This window comes from Zea mays, chromosome 10 (assembly GCF_902167145.1).
Source record: "Zea mays cultivar B73 chromosome 10, Zm-B73-REFERENCE-NAM-5.0, whole genome shotgun sequence".
NCBI lineage: Eukaryota > Viridiplantae > Streptophyta > Magnoliopsida > Poales > Poaceae > Zea > Zea mays.
In genome coordinates, this window is record NC_050105.1 from 131,397,701 (window position 1) to 131,414,051 (window position 16,351).

The 16,351-nt window shown below is 47.8% G+C and overlaps 1 protein-coding gene across 1 annotated transcript; it reads right to left on the reverse strand.

The window, feature by feature from the left end:
* Nucleotides 1-6,410: 6,410 nt before the first annotated feature.
* LOC103641822 (polyadenylate-binding protein 2) lies at nucleotides 6,411-12,596 on the reverse strand. Its single transcript, XM_020546055.2, has 9 exons — nucleotides 11,940-12,596; nucleotides 10,476-10,594; nucleotides 9,728-10,384; nucleotides 9,547-9,624; nucleotides 9,379-9,468; nucleotides 8,528-8,659; nucleotides 7,729-7,899; nucleotides 7,258-7,461; nucleotides 6,411-7,016 (listed from the first exon to the last, which is right to left on the reverse strand). Exons 1-9 carry the CDS (start codon nucleotides 12,199-12,201, stop codon nucleotides 6,771-6,773), a joined length of 1,959 nt encoding a protein of 652 aa, XP_020401644.1. The 5' UTR covers nucleotides 12,202-12,596; the 3' UTR covers nucleotides 6,411-6,770.
* Nucleotides 12,597-16,351: the final 3,755 nt, after the last annotated feature.

Sequence of the window (16,351 nt, forward strand, 5' to 3'; positions counted from 1 at the left end):
GAGTATTTCATTCCTGTAGAGTAGAGATGGAGCTAGGACTCCGCTTGAAGGCGGAAGTAATAAATTTCGCTTTTTGTAAGGTACTTTTGAGTACTATTTATCAAGCAGTATTAGCACTTATCTGTGTACCACTTGTCCCTGTTGTGTGTGGTGTAACCGATTCCTCCTTGGTACCTGCCCCCCCTGGGATGTAGGCTCAATTTGTCGAGGCTGCAGACCAGCATACCTAAGAAAGAGTTTGGCAATGGCCCCTAGGAGGTAGCCTCGACTGGGACCTAGGCCTGCACACACCTTCGGCTAGGGAGCATTAGTAGTACAACCGCAGGACCCGCCATCTGACACTAGTCATCCTTTGATACATGCTCGGGACCTGCAGGGTCTAGTCTGGGAAGCCAAGTTGTGCGTCTGGACCCCCTAGACGGTGGTTCTAGATACTAGGACACCCGCACAAAGTGGTGGAGCGTGCAGGCCCACGGTATGGGACCAGGCTGAGCGGCTACATGGCTTCGTACCACCCCAGGAGACAAGTGTCCATTCTCTAGTTCCGGACCCTAGGTTGCCGGACCCATAGGACTTATAGCTCCAAATACTAGGGTACCCGTCACGGGGTGGTGGAGTGTGCAGGCTTTTGGGTACGGGACCAGGATAAGCGGACACACAGGCTCCGAACCACCCCATGGAATGGGCTCCCGTTCTTTAGAACCGGCCCCCAGGTTGTCGAGCCCTCCTGCTTTAGCAGAAAGGTCCTAAACTGCAAGCTTGGCTGTTCAATTTGGATGTCATCATGTCTGATGGGATGGGAACTGTTTTGGTGGGTTAGATAAAATAACATCTGGAAAACTGCAAGGTAAGACCATGGAGCAGTAGGATAAAACTATCATAGAGGCACATCTTAGGGGGTAAACCTTTTCTTTATAACCTGTCATGCATGGGTGCAGACCAATAGGTCGGGCTTATGAGGGTGGACCTCACCGGGCTGGCGTACATGTATGTGTTACCTAGTTACAAAAGGGAGAAAAATTTGTCCCCTCAGACTTGCTCCTATGGATAGAACTTACAGAGATGCTCCAGTGGTCAGGAAGAGGTACTCCTTCAGTTGTAGCAAGATAGTCACCCCTAGGTCAGCGTATTCCCGTCACCTTGAAGGGTCCTTCCTAGCTAGGGGAGAGTTGCGGAGCCCTTCTTGGTTTGGTACTTGCCGTAGGACTAGGTCCCGACCCTGGCTTCCCATCTGCGTTTGATGACGGAGTCCTCGTCCTTGTGCTGTAGCCATTTCTGCATGGACTTGTTAGAAGCTTGGACCCGTGGGGAGTCCAGAAGGGTTTCCGGGGGAAGGCAGGCTTCGGCCCCGTAGACCGGGGAGTACGGGGTCCCTCCGAGGGTCCATCTAGTTGTCGCCACCAGAGTAGGAGTCTCCGACGAAGACATCCTTCAGGTCCCCCTCGGGTGACTGATACCCAAGGTCCCGTTCAGTCGCGGCCACCTCGTCGTCGTCAACCCTTTCCTTGCCAGGTCGGCGACGAGGTGGGGAGCCGTCCTTGGAAGCTTGCTCGCGCCGCTCGCTGACGCGTTTTGCGAGGTCGATGATCTCGCGACACTCCGCGACGCTGTGGCGACCGTTGGGGTGCATAGGGCATGAGCCGCTGTTACCCCTCTGCAGTCGTGGGCGTTTGTTACGGTCGCTCTGGCCCGCAGTCGCGGCTGCGACGACTAGAGCGGTGGATCGCGGCTTCTGGTGGTCGCGGTCCTTCTTCTTTTTCTTTTTACCGTCCCAGGGGACGGTACCCGAGCCACTCGTCTGGGTAACCCCGGTCTGCGGGGCCGAGTGCCATGCACGGCCCTCGGCGGCTCTGGCGCACTTGTCGGCCAGAGCGAAGAGTGTGGAGACAGTCTCCACGTCATGTGTGGCCAACTTCTCCAACATTTTCTCATCACGTACTCCCAGGCGGAAGGCCGTGATGATGGAAGCATCGGAAATGCGAGGTATAGTACCTCGCACCTTGGTGAAGCGGGAGATGAACGTTCGGGGAGTCTCCCCGGGCTCTTGCCTCACTGCGTGGAGGTGGGCCTCCACACCGTGCTGCTGGTAAGCGCTGGCAAAGTTCGCAACGAACCGCGCGCAGAGCTCTTCCCAGGAGTAGATTGACGCTGGGGCGAGGTTCATGAGCCAAGTCCGAGTAGGCCCAGATAAAGCGACAAGAAAATATGTCGCCATCACAACGGTGTTTCCACCTGCTGCTGTGATAGCGGTGACGTACACCTGCAGGAATTCCGACGGGTTTGACGTACCGTCGTACTTTTTCGGCAGGTGCGGCCGGAACTTGGATGGCCATGACGTCGCGCAGAGATGATCCGCGAGAGCGGTGCAGCCCACGCCGGCCAAGGGGACACCCGCTTGGGACCGGGTGCCCATTGGGGCTTGCGGTGCTACCACAGCGAAGTCTTGATCAAGGTTGCGACCCTCAATGTTTTGTCGGTGCTCGCGCGCCCTCTCTAAAGAGATCCGGGCGTCCTCTCCTGCATGCCTGTGGTTGAGCTCTGCCCGGAGGTCGTCGGTTTGTGGCCCTTATTGAGGGTGAGCGCACAGACGTCGTCGCCTCACGTTGGCGTCGGGATGACCGAGGCTTGGACCTGGTCGAGGTGGAATGCGCCATGCCGAGCAGTTGGTCGACGTCGTTGCGCCACTGCTTCATGGCCCCTGACGAGGCCATGGAGCTTGGAGGGTGGCACAGCAACTCTCTGGCCGTGGACAACGCGCTGGGCGCCGCCCTTGGCGGAGTCTGGGACGCCTGTGCAGGCGTGTGCTGCCGCACAGCGTGCACAGCAGCAGCCCCAGACACAGGGAGGTTGGATACTCGTGGCACGGAGGACGCAACTTCTTCCTCCACCACGAAATCCTCCAAAGTGTCGGCGCGATGCTCAATGATTTGCACCATCATGCCGAGCAAGAAAACAAGCAAAAACCTAAAGCCAAGCCCCCTACCTGGCGCGCCAAATGTCGTAGAGGGAATTCTCCAGCCGGGTGGCGGAGTGCACCCGCCCTAAATCCTAAGATGAGGAGGGGGCTTAAGCATTTTGCCTGTTAGTAGATGAACGATGAACTCAGGAACACGCGAGGATTTAGAGTGGTTCGGGCCGCCAGAGCGTAATACCCTACTCCATTGTGTGTTGGATTGCTGTGAAAGCTTGAGAGCTGAGAGTCTAATTCTAAGTTTTTTCTGTCCCTTTGTAAAGTTGCACGCCTCCGCTTTTATAGCTCAAGGGGGGCGCGTACAAGGGTACTGAGCCCCGACATATGGGCCCAGGAATATAATGGATGTAATACTTGGAGTTGCTGGAGCAATCTTCTTGCACCCTGACATCCGTGATCTGCGTGGTATTGGCGTGCAGGGGAAGCTTCCCTGGCAACGCATAAGTGATGATGGACACAGTGCACCTTGCAGCATGGGCGTACTGTTTGGCAATGGACTGGACAGGCACGCCGCCTGCAGGATGGCCTGGTCGCCGCCTGCCAGTTGAGTGGACAAGTCACAATAAATGCTGAGGCGGCACATCGCCTGTCAGCAGGGTGGACAGGCGGCATGTCCTCTCCGCAATAAATGCAGAGACCACGTGGCCCAGAGGCCTTACGTCAGGCTCCGCCCGCTGGCTTACGTCACGGGCAACAAGCCACATGGCAACATCGGGTCTCCGCCTGAGCGGGGAGCGCAAGCGCACAGGATAAAGCCTGGGCACGTGTCAGTACCAGACCCTTGCTTAGGCCAGGGTATCATCTGTCCCGGGACCTCGTTATGGGTGGCCGGACCTTACTCGGAGGGATCCGGACCTCATCCAAGGGACCCGGCACGCTTACTTGGGAGTCCCGGACCTTATTCGGGGGTACGGGCTGTGCGTACAGGGGTCCGGTGCTTCCTCGTGGAGGTCCGGTTCAACTGATTGCATCCTGGGATATATCATCTTTTCTGGCCACGTGGCGCCCCTGGAGCCGTCCACGTGGTGGGGTCGGGTGCTGTTCACCGCGTGGCTAGAGATTGTCGCACGGACACCGTGCCTTCATACTGTAGTAAGGGGTACCCCTGATTCAGGGTACCGACACTGCCCTTCTCTGCATTGCTGGTCTCCTACATCCGAGAGAGTCCCTTTTCAGAAGCAAGATACTGCATGCAAATGTATATGACTCCTAATGCACTTCTGTACCATTGTCAGCTAATGCATTCGACGTGTGGAAGGGACGACCAACAGAGGACTATTCACTGTAGATATAAAGTTGCAGTCGTTGCGGCTGTTCACCTCTGCCATGTTATGTACATACAGGATGAAGCGAACAGGCTATGGCATATCCGTACTACTTCACTGCTCCTACACTGCTGCACAACTGATGGTAATGCTAGAGACTTTGTGCAAAGCAAAGCAGCAGGAGCTGAATGTTGTTGGCTGATTGGCTACAGAATAATTTATATGCAATTATTAAAAGACAAAACAGTAACCATCAATATGGATATGCCATTGTAAAGATTGCATGGTGTTCAAAAACAGTAATAAGTAGTCAAGTACGACATAATTATCCATATTACAAAATATTAGCATCCGGAATACCATAATCAGTAGAACACTCTATGCACTCAATCAAATGAATTAGCATCCGGCCAATTGCTAGCTCCAAAATGGAGCCGCCACTATATGAGCAACCTTGAATTGAAATGCTAGTGCTGATTACACAACCACTAATCATGTGTTTGGTTCGGTGTCAACGAGGGATGGGACGGGATCAACCCTGGGTTGACCCCGTCCCTTATTTTTTGAGGGATAGCCCCATCCACTATTTTTGAAGAATATTCCTTGACCCTGACTCTGGACCTTCAAACCAAACATGGGTCAAGTTAGAATGATCTCACCCCATCCCTCTTCATCCTTCCTCATCCATCCATCCAAACACTACCTAAGTAACCATGGTGGGCTCTTTGTGTAAGCACCCGCACACGCCTATGGCAGGGTGAGGTCTCTCATACTGTAAGCAGTGAGGGCTAGAGGAGGAAGGAGACCACGGGAGTTTTATCGTCTGCAACCTTGACGTTATGGGCCGTGTTGACGACGCTTACTGCTCCGCCGGACGACGACCCTGTCGGTGTGATGGGAATGGGGGAGGCGAGAGGGCGGATGAACTCGGCTGGAGGAGGTGAGACCACGGATGCACGAGCAAGGGCAGAGAAGGGTAGTATGGTCCAGTAAACAGGTAAGAAAAAAAGGAAAATAACAGAAATAATGAGAAAGGATCAGAGTACTATTTGGAAGGATAAAATTGCATAGAAATACTATTGTAGAGAAGATAATATTGTGAGTACTAGAAGGGAGAAGCCCAATAAAACGAGTACTAAAATACCAAAAAAACTCGCACCAGGGGCACCTGTGACCGACACCACCTGTCCTTCAGCAGAAGCTGTCCTTAGCCGAAGATCTCCGTCAGCAATAGGGAGGGTAATGAATCGTAATCCAAATACTTCTTTATAAAATGTTAAGACCCTAAATAATTTATAGTTAAAAATAAATAAAAATAGAGTTTTATTCTAATTCGATCCTTAAATCTTATAAAGTAAAATTTAGAGCCCGTTATCAGCCCTAATCAGCAAACGTCAGGTGAAGGTAGGTCGAAGCGGAGAACACCGTACGAATCGCGTCGCTGGCTTCCTCATCTTCGATTTGGTCTCGGGCACTGGAAAGCATCGTCAGGTGCGGCGATACAGTCCTTGGCGGACAACAGCGACTTCGAGCAGGAACTGGGCACCACCTCACTTAACCGCCACGGCGTGGTCACGGCTCCCTTTCGTTGTACTCAACCTGTTCGACGAAATGTGAGAAGCAATATTGAGACATAACCTATGTTGGAGACAGCCTAAGACTGACTGCAGCGGTCGACGCTACCGCCCCCCTCCCCTTGCATGTCAGCTGTAGGGGACACTCTATGGCCGCAACGGTGCCCCCTACAGCGCCCCCTACGTGTCAGTCCCTTTCTCTCTTCCTCCAGATCTAGCGTATCACTGTTCATCACCCTAAACACTGTGTTGTGGGTCTACGAGTAATTGTTAGTAGATAAAAAATTGATAGTTGGTATAGAAAATGATATTTTATAGTGGTAGTGGGGTATAGAGGGAATATTTAGGAAGAACCGCTGCGGGAGATGAAAAAATAGGAGGGGAAATAGGAGAAAAAGTGATATAGGGGAAAAATTTAGAGGTAACAGTTGCGGATAGCCTAAACACAAACCGAGCAGCTTTCGTGCGTCGGAGGCTACGAAGGATGCAACCGAAGCATCGAACCAACAGACTTACCCCCGCAGGTATCAGCGGAAGCAGCTCTGCTCTCCTGAACGATGTCCCGTTGATAAAAATTGCCAAGCATCAAACCAACAGAGATTAAAATCCAAGGTGTTGATAATTACTCAACACCATATCACAAAACATTTGATAGTATGCAATAAGTTCCCTCGTTCATTCAATTGAGTAAGAAAACTTCCAACTAGGGGAAAAAAGACAGTTATAAAAACAACGCACCCCCCACCCCACCCCCCAAAATAGTGCTCAGACTTGCAAATAAGTTCTTTGCCTTAACGGCAGGTCACCGTAGGGCGCATATAAAACCTAACATCCAGTATGGAAACAACATTCACAAGTCCAACCATAGTATCGAAGGAACAATACTGTCATGTGCCAGACAACCTCTGGAAACACCCGCACTGAGTTGGAAACTGAAGATAGTTTGTTATGGCCTTCAAGTTAGGACATAATGCCTTCGGTCAGTGATAATGCGGCAAGCTGACTGGTCGGGAGGTTTGGGTTTTGCTGGTGGGCCACATTGCGGAGAACATCCATCGCCTCAGCAACCTTGGACTTGAGAGCATCAGGGGACTCGAGCAGGTGGAGGACCTCGGTCTGATCCATCTCCAAAAGCATTCCAGTGACCTTTGCAGCTTGGTTTGGTTCCAGTTGCTCAACCAGTGGGTATAGGTTTTCACCAAGTATCTAGATGAAAAAAAAAATGACGATAAGAAAAAAGAATTTATATTATAGGATAAAAGTACCAATGCAGTACCTGTAAATGTTTTTGAACATACAAAAAACAATTAGCAGAAGCAGAAAGACTATGCAGATCCAGGTGAACTTGATTTTTAAGGTAAAAATGGATGATAAACCAAATCAACTGAAACTTAGTGCCAGACACTACTGACTATGCAGTAGAAGTTGACACTAAACAGGTACATACCGTTCTTTGCTGCTCAGGATTAGCATTTGCAAGGGCAGAAGTCAGAGTCCCAATTTGAGCGGCCGGTGATAAGGCAGCATCTCTCACAGGGAAGCCTCCCATATCATATGCCTGAATCATACCTCCAGCAACCCCTGGCATCGCTGGAGCTTCAGGCATGTTGCGACCAGTTGGGTAACGGTACATCCGTCCTCGCGGAAGAATCTGAGAATCATGACAAGATACATCACTTCACTTTCACTTTCCCCCATGGATCAAAAGCCAAAACTGTCCCATCCACAAGACACCACAAAGGTGGTGTGCGGAGAGAAAGGAAGCATGGTGGAAACTGAGCACAACGAAGGACTGGACCATAACTGGCCAACAATCTAAGTGAATCACATTTCCTGCCATGTTAACCATTTTCCACTGAAAGTAGCACCCTAACCACCCAAAATCACTATTAACTGTGGAAATTTGATGGGAAAATACCTGCTGCTGAAATGGTGGCACAGGTTGCTGGCCCTGGGCTCCAGCTCCACGCCTAATACCTGGGCGTGGACCCTGTTGGCCCTGTTGGACAACCGGAACATAATAGTTTGGCATATGAGGACCCCCAGGCCTCATGCCTGGAACAAGCTGTTGCTGGAAAGCAAATCCTGGCTGGAAGGAAGTGCACATACCATCAATATCCATTCAGCACATTAGCCAACATAATTAAAATGTCTCACGCAACATGAACAGAGAGGACTACCATTACAAACTGGTTGCCAGATGAATAAGATTTACAAATTGTTTCTTGCATTCAAAACCAGGATCAATAAAATAGGCCATAAAAGAGCAAACATCGCATCACTACAACAACGAGAAGATAAGAAAGAACAAAGCACCTGATTACTACTAACTGCCAACAACATATTGTCCTCATACAAGGAAAAAAATAATGAACATAAGACACATGTTGCTAACCAACTGAAGGCCTATGTGCAACAAGCCTCTTATGCATGTTTAAGCATACAGAATATGATAGAAAATTAGATATTCTTAACCAAGGCTGCAAATACAGTGCTGGTTAATCTTGACAAAAGATGGGATCTTGCATTCTTGCTGATTCACATGTTAAATGTCTTTTTAGGGGAATATTCTCGTGTCAAAGATTGTAGATAAAAAAAATTGACCGGCAGGGGAAAGACCACCCACACAGCATTGCACTTTAAAAAGTTTGTTAGATAGGGATTTCATGAGGATAGTGTTAAGATGGAAATAAAAGAAAATAGAGCACTCAAGGTACCTGAGGGGGCATCATAGCTGGTGGCGCTTGTCCATAGAAGAGTTGCTGAGGAGCCATCGGAGAGTACATTGGAAGGCGTGGGGCTAGAGTGGGTGTCATTGGTACAGCAGGGCGCATCTGAGAAAACTGTGCCTGGGTAACATAAGATTAGTAAATGTCAGCAAAATAATGTGATAGATAGACCAAAACTGCAATAATGTTGTTGAAATTTTAGCATATTACACAAGAACAGGTCATTTATCAAGTTTAGTACAAAAGTAGAGACCATTATAACAACAATAGGAGGCCTGACATGCCCCATGCACACTAGTATGCCCCTTTAGCCCAAACAAAATGTTTAGATTCTGAACTCTATTTCAAAAGGTTCTAGAACACATATTAAGGTGGAAAGACCTAGAGATATTACATCTTGAAGTTAAAATAGGCAAAGGACACCTATTATTATAAAAATAGAGGTGATTCCTTATAAGGTCAATATTTCTTTGGTGTTTTTTTGGATAAGAGGGAAACCCCCCATTTCTATTATTATGCATAAGCATAATAGAAATACACCAAGTCTCATGTCTGCGACAGACAACCAGAACACCAGGACGACAAACAAGCAGGAAGTAGAGATATCCGACTAGAGGCATCACCTGATTCAGGTATGCAAGGCAACTGACGATTATCATCTAGCAAAGACAGGATTATTCATGGAGACCAACTGGGGGCGACCAACCAGATCGGTACAACCAAAAAGAGTACTAGGTTCTGACGAACAACATAACTGTGTAGTAAACACTTGTGTCTATTTTCACATTTGAATTAGCATAAATGCATTACACAAATTCAACTGGTTTGAGAACAGTTACCTGCAACATCGCTTTTCTATCTTCTTTGCGCTGTGCAAATGCAACATACAATGGTTTTCCAGATATCATTTTGCCATTCATTTCAGTTAACTATAAAGAAAAGAAAGAAAACATGTCAACCACATGTCACATAAAATAGACATTTCAAAATCCAGGAAGTGAGCTTACAGCCTGAGATGCTTCCTCACGAGTTGAGAAAGCAACAAATCCAGAGCCTTTGCTAAGACCATTTTGGTCACGCATCACCTATTTCACAAATATAGTTAGCCAGCACATACCATCAAAAGACTGAGGTAAAACAAAAAGGGAAACAGTTATGATTGCAAAGCATAAAAGTTGATCAAATCACCTTGTACGAAGTAATTTTGCCAAAGTTAGAGAACAATTCACAAAGTTGATCATCTCCAATGCTATCATCCAAGTTCTTGAGGTATAAGTTCAGTCCTTGATATTTGTCAGCAGCATCTTTCAAGCTTTGCTCAAATCTCCTTTTTAGTTCCATCTCTCTTTCTGACTTCTTCTGAGCTCTTCCAACATACCACTCTTTGTCATTTATCTTCTTACCATTAAGTTCCTGAACAGCATGGGAAGCTGCATCTGGATTCTCAAAATTGATGAAACCAAAACACCTTGATTTACCATCCATACCAATCATCACAACAGCACTTGTAATATCCCCATATTCACCAAAGATTTTGAGTAAATCTTCCTTTGTGGTAGACTCAGACAAATTTTTCACAAAGACATTGTTAAATTTTGTCTTGTCAAAAGAATGATCTCTTTCTTGCTTGCGAACAAAAGGTCCAACAAAAACAGGCTTATCATTTATAAGCATCCCGTTAAGACTTTTTATAGCGTTCTGCGCAGCTTCTTCTTTGTCATACTGAACAAAACCAAAGCCTTTGGATTGGCCTGCTTCATCCACAGCTACCTTACACGAGAGAATGGTACCAAATGAAGAAAAGGTCTCATGAAGGGTTTTATTGTCTATTGTCTTGTCAAGATTCTGGAGAAAAGACAAAATAATAAGTCATAGAACAATCTGATTATTCTTGGATGACAATGTAAAGTATAGAAACTGCCAGATGATTAAGTACTTTTATGAAAATGTTAGCAGATCCACTCCTGCGGCTGCTTGGATCACGGTTTGAATACATCACCCGGATAGGCTTGTTGTTAAGAGCAGCAAAGTTCAGCACTTCCAATGCTCTCGCAGCTGTAAAATGGAATCATTAATCAGCTATGGCAATTTCGTTTTTACGCTAAGATATGAGGAACTAATAGGCAAATTACAATAGTAAATGACACAAACAAGCTTTATGGTGTACGATACAGCGAGGTGAGACACCGAAACTAAACAGTAACTCCACTGTCAACCATATATTTAGTATAGTTAACCCATTGTCTTCCTTTAGGCCCATTTTTCCACTAAGCTGCACCTTATACACTTAAGGGCTTAGGATAGCATTGTCAAATTTGAATTAAATCCTCAGAATTTAAAGAGTGATCCTCGTCTTATCTAAGATTAGGGACATAGACAGGTTTAACTTTAGAGCGTTTTCGATTGCCTGACTAGTTTTGCTTAACCTCAACCGCACAAGTGAGCCTTGCCTTGCCAATCCAGCCAAGCCAAAACATTATCCACAATAAAAAAAAGGGCGTACCCAGTGCCGTAGGCTTCCCGCACTGTGCGGGGTGTGGGGAAGGGTATCTTTAAGCGCCAAGCCTTACCCGCATAATATGCAGAGGCTGGGGCTCGAACCCGGGACCTTCCGGTTACAGACGGTAGGCTCTACCGCTGCACCAGGCCCGCCCACAATGGCAAGCAAAAAAGTTCACCAGCACAGAATCCGAGGACAGCTTGCCTGCATCTAAGTAACGTGCTTCTGCATGATTCCTAACTGGGCAAAGCAAGGCCAGAGCTCAAACAGGAACCAAACATGTCAAGTATTTGGGGCTGTTACATTCCTATTATGCCTATGCAATCTAGCAATCAGTTAAGAAAACACATGAAGGCCAGCAATATAGAAAATAAATTCCATCAGATTAGAAAGGCATAAATTTTTCCAGCATGCAACATACCTGGGTCCATAGTTACCTTAAACATAATAAATTTTAAGAAAGGCAGTTTTAAACCCCAAACTACAGAGTATACTATCACAAGGCTCTAGGATATTAAAAAAACTAATGGCCAGCCGCACATATCTTCACCGTATACAAAAATGCCAGGTGAGAGAATCATCCTGAAGGATAACCAAAATTATAATAAATCCCAAGCAACACATCCACGTCTGCTAGAATGAACCAAACAACATTACCGAAATTATAAAAAAAACACAATCAATCCACCACCTACCAAGTACCAACTGAGGAAACACTTTTAACATGCAGTTTACAGATGCCATAAGAACTATTGTTTCATATGAAACCTAAACCTAACCCAATCTGATCAGACTCCAATTCAACACGACCACATGTCGACGAACCCACGAACCCTCCCACCCTGAATCAACAAGATAGAAAGGAAGCCCCACGAGGAGATGGCAAGCTAGCAGCCATACCATCCAAGGGATTGCTGTAGTTGACGTAGGCGTATCCGAGCGAGCGGCGCGAGGTGACATCCCTGCAGACGCGCACCGACACCACCTGCCCCGCCTGGCTGAAGAGTTCGTACAGCTGCGAGTCCGAGACGGCCCCCTCCAGGTCGCCCACGTAGAGCGACGTGGTCGGGAGAGGCTGAGCCACGCCGACAGCTCCCGGCGACACCACCGCGGGGACAGCGCCCGGGCCCCCATTAGGCACCACCGCCACTTGCGCCGACATCGCCTCCTCCCCTCGACCAGAATTTTTTTTCAGATTTTTTCGAAACTAAACCCTAGCAATCGGATTGGTAAGTCGCTCGATACTGATAGATCTCGAGGATTTGGGGTTTTCTTCTTTTTTTGGGGGTAGTTTTTGGTTGCGGGATACAGAGGCCGCAGGCGGAGAGCACGCGGGGGGACGACTCTCTCGACGAGAGGGGGGGTTCTAGTGGGTGGAGAGGTGGTTATAGTAGGAGAGAGAGAGGAGACGGTCGGCGCCCGCGCCTAGGGTTTGCTCGCGCCAGCAACAGTGGGCTCGGCGCTCGTGCACCAGCTGGCGCCAGCACTAGCGTCTGGTCTGGTTGGCCCGTTGGTAGGCATGGTGCTCCAGGACTGGGTCCGCCCAGTGCACCGGCTACGCGCGGGGATTCCGACATGGCGTGCCGTGCTCGCTCTGTATCTGTCTGCGCGCGCAGCGCGCGTGGGTGCCTTGCTTTGTTGGGCTTTTTCGTGTTCCAGGTCTGAGGTCTCGGGGCGGCTGGATTCGAGTTGGCAGTTGGCATGAATTTGCTTGCGGAACGCGCCGAGCCTGCTCGACTCTACACTCTACAGTGGCCTCGCGTCGGGTTGAATCTTTAATTTGATTTGGGCCGTGCTGATCGGACCACACCAGAGTTTTTTTTTATTTTGGTCCTTTTTATATCACTATATAATCCACCAATTTAAATTTTGTAAACCTCACCCTACCAAATCACCTCACACTCATAATCTTCACTAAATTCGTCAAATAAATTACGTATAGACTTAACACACCATCAAACATGTCATGGTCATCAACCTCTCCCCTCGCGCCGCCACCGCCTCCGTTGACCCCTCTCCTCCCTAGGACCATAGCGTTAGCATAGGTTATATGGTAGTTTCCAAAAGAATGTATTTAGATTACCGTAACACCCTTTTGGGTCTAAAATTTTATTTGCTCTATACTCAAAATTTAGGAGTTACTCTCCTTTATTTTCTTCTTTTCTCTCTTTCCAAATTTATGGAGGGTTATTTCGTAGTAAAATAAAACCCTAGAGAGGCTTTGATTGTTGCATAGCATGCCGGGACATCATTTTCTTTATATATGTTTATTTGTTGTGGTTGTGCATCCATTCAAACTCATGAAGTATATTTGAATTTTGGATTCAAACTCTAAAACTAAATATCAAATAGTAAAAGAAAAAGAGGAATCGGTCCCCTCCCCCCCCCCCTCTCGCGGTTCCGCTCGGCACCTGGCCAGCGCCAGGCCCCCCTCATCCCAAATCGTGCACCCTCCCCTTCCCGAGCTCGCGCCCCAGCAGCCCACCTCCAGCTTCTAGGTCGCAGTCGCGCTAATCCACCCCCCCCCCCCTCTCGCCCGACCCATGGAGCCCACGGTTTACAAAACCGTTCATCGGTAGCGGATTACCAACGGTAAACCGGTAAAAACCGACCGGTTTGACCAATTCAAATCAATTTGAATTTGAACCGGTTTACCGGTGAAAAACCGCTCTAAACCGCCGGTTAATCGTGAAACTAACCGGTTTTTGCTGTTTTTTACAGAAAAATGGAAATTTTTGACAAAATTTATTTGTAGTTTGCTCAATTCACATTGCACAGTAAATATTAATTAATCCACACGATATGTATTCACCAAAATAACATATAACATACATATGCAACCACAAACTTCAGTTCTCATGCAACAAACAATCAGCGAACTTCGCAATACTCAAATACAAGTTCTTTTACAACTCTCTAACGAGGCAACGACACATGGGTCGACTTATTTCACAATACTCACATGTTTATCTCGAGTCATAGTGATAGTACTCAGGCATGTTGGAAGGATCATGGTATTGTTCCAATCCGTTATAGTGATAGTGATAGGTCTATACAAAATATATAAGATACATTAGCGAGAAAACAAGAACGACAATAAATATTTATCCACAAAGCAAAAAAAAAAATCGGTATGTATGTTTGGTGTTTGTGTAATGCATGTGCACCTCACCAAATGTTGGACTTTTCTCCTGATAAGCAAATCTTAGCAACACATATAAAAGAACTAGAGCTAAGGGTTCTAGATTGAGTCTTGTCTAGACGGATAGTTATTAGAAGAACCGAAGCTACTTGATCTACGGATTCCATCTTGGACAGGAAATGAAACCGAAATTGACCACTAAATGCCTAAACTGGACTTATTGAGCTACGGGTTTATCTTCACATATAACATATAACATCTTCACATATAGCATATAATAGTAAATAAGACTAATATTGTCTAAATTGACCACTAAATACTCAATTTTGGCATTAAATCCGGTTTTTCGGCAAAAATTGACGGTTTACTGGTCTCAAATAACGGTTTACCGGTCCCAAAAAACGGTTTACCAACGGTTTTCAGTTTTTATGAATTTTTTCAAATTTTTTGAATTTTAAACAAATTTTGAAAAAACGGTGGTTTACCGAAACCGCATCCCGGCGGTTTCGGTAAACCGGCCGGTTTACCGCCGGTTTTTAGCGGTTTTGTAAACCATGATGGAGCCCCACGCGCGCACCCCAGCGCGAGCGCCCCGCCCCAAGGCACCAGCGCCACGCGTGCGGCGCACGTGCCTGCCCAGCCTGCACCATGCCCCTACGCGCGTGGCCCGCGTCGCACGCCCCCGCGGCCCATACGCTGCCCAGCTCGCCCTATGCACCGCGCGCACGCGACGCGAGTCGCCTAGCCGCCACACTTCAACTGTCGCACGTGCATGTGCCCCGTGTCCTCGTCATCTCCTATTCCTCCTCGCAAAACAGCTGCAGCTATGCCGCTCTGCACGCGCCTAAAAATCCGGCATCCGCACCCACGTCCATTCACGCATTGTAGCGCATGTCCCCTCTCCCTTCCCCTTCTCCGCGCAGCCACCCACGCACTCGTTCCTCGTCACCGAGCCGTGTGTCATCCCGTCGTTGCAGCATCGAGCCACGCCTGCGCAGCCTCTTCACCGACGCCTCGCCACGGGACTGCCGTCGCGCGCTCAGCGTCTCGCCATGCCACTTGCTGGAGCCATCTCGCCATCGCATCTAGAGTCCTTGCCTCGCAGCAGCACGTGTCGTTGTCTGCCGGAGGCCTGTGTCGAGCTCTCCGCGCCTCGCCATCTCGCTGTCCACCGGTGGCCTGCACCGAGATCGCCACATCGCGCCATCGTCGCAAGGTGAGGCTTTGTCTACCCACCTCTCTCTGCATTCGTCCATGACGGCCCTGCACATGCTCGTGTCATGCCCCTGCTCGCCTTTCCTAATGTCGTGCTTATGCAACATCGCCTCGCGCGCTTGTCGTTCATCGTGTGCTTGCCTCGCAGTGTCTGCAAGCTCGCTGTGCGCATGCGTGTGCCCGTCGCGTCATGCTCATTGTGTTTGTGTGCCGCCTCGCTTGCGTGGCTGGGTTTCGTGTCGTGGCAGCCACCGCCGAGGAGTTTTTCTACCCCTTCTCTCTCCCCTTTGTCTACTACCCCTAGACACGTCGTCATGTCGTGCTTGCTGCACACCCTCGCCGCGCGCGCATTCGTGCCGCGCAGTAGCTTGTCCCCGTTATTCTCGTGCTGATCAGGCACGTCGTCGTTCGCGTGAGTCGCTATTTGCGCACTTTAATAAAATCTTTTCACCACATCTTTCACGTTAAATAATTAATTACTTGTTTAGTGGTCATTATTTAAAATAATAATTCAATTGAATCAAGTTTATACTTTTAGTATGTGTTTGTAAGTACCTATTAATGTGATTATGCCAACTTAAACGTTATGTTCAATATCTGTTTAGTATGAACACAACATAATTTGGCATTACTCGCATGTCACGTTATTTATAAAATTTAGTATACATTTAAACGTAGTGAGTCTTATGCGACGTGTTCATAAATATAAACCGACTAGTTTAAAATGTGGTTTCAAATCAAATTACAATTTAGATTAATGCCACATTGGATATTTCCTTGAAGTATCTTCCGTAAATGATTTATATTAATTAAAATTGACCTAGAACACAGATTATATGTTTATTATACAAACCTTCCGAAAATCATATCGTTTCAACCATAGTCCAAGGCAAATGATAAATTAATCTTATCTTAGGATCCAGGGGTCAATATCATAGTCCAATGCACCAAGATT